Source organism: Bombus impatiens, unplaced genomic scaffold, assembly GCF_000188095.3.
Source record: "Bombus impatiens unplaced genomic scaffold, BIMP_2.2 scf_0653, whole genome shotgun sequence".
Taxonomy (NCBI): domain Eukaryota; kingdom Metazoa; phylum Arthropoda; class Insecta; order Hymenoptera; family Apidae; genus Bombus; species Bombus impatiens.
This window is the reverse complement of record NT_177072.1, coordinates 312,877-316,522: the sequence shown is the minus strand read 5'-3', so window position 1 is coordinate 316,522 and position 3,646 is coordinate 312,877. Positions and strand designations below refer to the sequence as shown.

Below are 3,646 nucleotides of genomic sequence, written 5' to 3'. Positions count from 1 at the left end.
CAGTTCCGACCTGAGCGCCCTGATCACCGCCTGTGACAGTCTCGTGATTTCCGCGAGCCCTTTCAGTCCCGGCCGATCTGAAATTATTTTTGGACCTGTTTATTTCTGGCCATTCCGACCCTCGCCTCCGCGGGGATGTTTAGCGGGATTCAATTCCTTTCGTGGAGGTTGTCGGCTGTTGAGAAGGAGTAGCATGCAGGAACGGTTATTGGGAAGACGGAAGGGAGAGAGGAACGAGATACTTCCGTCGAACGAGTATTTATAAGCGGCGATTAATTTTGTGGAGGAGCGTCGTGACGAAATGGGACGAATTAAGCGGCCTGGGGATAATTGGGGGGCCGAGTTCCTGGATAATTTTGGAGAATGAATCAGGGACAAAGGGACGAGAGGAACTTGATATCGTGGCATTTATAGTGCCATGTATATGTTTTAAATAGGTGGCAACTTTTTTAATCGCTTCAATTAATGGCATTATTTTTAGTTTGTATCTTTCTTAAGTCGAATTTAGATTTTACTGTAGAACTCTGACGCTAACTAGTTAAGAGAATTTTAATACCATCCACTCTGTAGTTACTGAATCGATTACCGTCGAAAGTACTTGGCTAGGAAGCTAATCCTTTTGACTCCAAGAAGCAAAAGATATCAAAGGTTATAATTGCATTTATTCTGCTTAATGAGGCGCTACTGCTGTTCTTCGTGTTTTTTCTTTCATGTAAAATAATTCTATGATATATTGCATTGATAGATGAATACGTAACTATAACAATACCTTTAATTAGTAACGAGTGATAATATTTTTTTAGCGTTATGTGATTGAAAGGAGAAGAAATGCATTCTAAAGTAATAATATAGGGTTGAGAACTTCACTAACCGGGACTAAGAAGAACCGCTGCACTGTAAAGCGCCAGCTCTGTTTCCGTAAGCTTCAATTCGGCAATACTCCTGGCTAACTCAAACACGCAAGAAACAAGTTTCATTTCCGCCGTGTCCGTCGTGTAAAACGCATCCTGTGGTAACATGGTGTCACCGTAGAGGACACAGTTCTGCTGGAGATCGAGGTACCTGCTCATACGTAGCACAGCCAACTCGAAGGAACCTGGAAACGTCATGAGCAGTAGTTAATTAATTGAGAAAATTAACATACATAAATGTATTCAACTAAACGTATATAAGACAATGTTTATAAAATATTTTGATAACAGTATTTGATTAAATTTTTTTATTAGAATAATGACAAATATTTTTTTATAATATATGTACAGCTTACAAGTAGTTAATGAGTATTTTACAAGTATTTAATAATAACTCTTTACAAAATTTACTTTTATGTCAAAATATAAATTTTTAATTATAAGCTTTTAAATAATTGATTATACAATAATTTAAATTTATTATGCGTTGAGTTAACAGTAAATCTTTAAACAGTGTTTATCTTTAACAAGGTAATCTTTCAGTAAGATAAATTTTACTTCATAGAGTCTTAACTTTCCTATTAAAAATGTATAAGGTTAATATTGACACAGTTAGCATCTATTGAATTTCACTACCTCTTCTCCGATGTTCCTCGATATATTCAAGTTTTATTTATCTAGTACTATTCTATTTATAGTAATTTAAACAACCTTAAAAATTGAAACTTTAGTTAGCACTAGTGAATGATTGCGTGCGTGGGATTAGACTTTTATCTTACACGCCCGTTACGGTTTTTCTTTCTTCCAAGATAAGGCGTGGGACTACGCCAGTATTTATTTAACTCGAGCAATATTTACATCGTTCTATATACCATTTTATGATTCACAATCGAATAAAATCCGCCGCAATTTATTACTGTAACTTTAAACTGCTACTTTCTATTTCTCTACTCCAATAAAGCCTGGTTATGAATATAAATTCAAATTACTCACCAGCTTTTAGTAGAACAATCTGGTCGTCCTGCGAGAGCTTCATGAATCCAGGAACCATCTTGGCGAACTCGATGATCTGCTGGATAACGGTGGTTAGTTTTTGGGCACACTCAAGCCAAAGCTGCTCGTGCGCCATGTTCTTGTAGTAGATCAATCTGGAGAGATCGTGCGGCTTCCGGAAAGACTCCTGGATCTGTTCCGTCGACAGCAGACACGTTCTTGCGTGTGCATCCGCTATCGTTTTTGAGAGCAACTCGCTGATCTGTGCCGGATCTACGAAAGTCCATCAGGATGTCGGGTTGAAATCTCACTCTTCAACGATTATATTAATAAAAATATCAAGAAAATAAATATTTAACAGTTACATTCTACTTATTAAAACGACTATACGTTAAGAGATATTACATAGAGAGAAAAATTGTAAATTTTTCAACACGTGTTGCACGAATCATTAACAAATATAACACAGAGAGAAATATTGTAAATTTTTGAATACGTATAGCATGAATCAAATATGTATATGTATAAGCGATAGATGGTTAAAAAAGAAAAACACTGCGGTTAGTCTTTGCTATATATGCATTTGTTGCTATCTTTCACATGTTAGAATGCAACGATTCGATATGGGAGAGCACGTTTTCCAGGTTAAGTTCACGTAAGCCAATATGGACCAGCGAAATCTATGGTCGAGTTCGTTGTAGATCTCCATAATTACAGTACTTTCAAACTACATTATCGCTACAGTTACCAGAGCCGTTTCACTTTAGTTTTCAAGACAGAGAACTTTAAACGACCTCTCCTTTGCTTCGAAGAATCGCCACGGTGAAATTCAAACCCTTTCATTCAATTCCTCCCCTCAACAATTTAAATTACCTACTCTCAGCCACTCAACTCTTGCACTGTTGTCTATAACTTTGGGAACACTAATCAAATACATCTTACTACTTCTTCGAGTAAGTTTCCAATGTAACTTGTAGATTAAATAGGATAAATATTTGACGTACTAGAGTTGTTAAAAAATCAAATTTACTATTACAGCTATTAAACAACTAAACGATCAATGTATTTGCTTTCGATATAGCTGAAAGAACACCAGGAAAGGTAACGCGTTTCTATTACTAATAATTAATACAGAGAAATTTTTTCATAATTTTCAATACATTTCAATAGTTCAAAAATAAGTCCCGAGTAATTTATACAACGGAATAATATATTTGTATATACAAGTACAGCTCTTAAAAATATATTATATAAATACCATATGTGAAGCTTATTACACAGCTATAAAAATTAAATTCCACATAAATCTATGCTTAATTCCTAACAGTACCCATTTACATTTTCCATACTGAAATTCACTCCGCTATATAAACTCATCCTCTCCATATATTCATCAATTTTCTCGCCTCAAACCTACACCCTCTTCTCTAAACACAGAAAAGCGTACTCTCCCGTCGGCGACAACAAGAAAAAGAAACACGAGAACTACCGATCGATTTAATTGACGACGCAAAACAGAAAAAAGAGAATACAAGAATGAAAACGTAAAATAGAAAGAAAAATAAAACGCGAACGAAAGAAAAAGCGCGACGCATGCCCATGCAAAGGGACACAAACGTAACCTCACATCTCGCATGGGACATACTGGGCAGACTCGGCACTTCGTCGTCCTCGGATGGATTGCTGACCCTCTGTTGCTGACTGCTCAGAAAGGTCGTCGAGTCGACCATCGTGTACGAGCC

At 36.3% G+C, this 3,646-nt stretch overlaps 1 protein-coding gene across 1 annotated transcript in view; it reads right to left on the bottom strand.

Moving 5' to 3' along the window:
- Positions 1-3,646, bottom strand: part of LOC100747341 (probable nuclear hormone receptor HR3) — a 120,226-nt gene that overhangs the window by 7,724 nt on the left and 108,856 nt on the right. The window contains exons 5-7 of the mRNA XM_012389713.3: positions 1,905-2,177; positions 872-1,096; positions 2-77 (exon numbers count right to left, since the gene is read on the bottom strand). Of these exons, the coding sequence (XP_012245136.1) occupies positions 2-77; positions 872-1,096; positions 1,905-2,177 (574 nt within the window). The remainder of the gene's footprint in view (position 1; positions 78-871; positions 1,097-1,904; positions 2,178-3,646) is intronic.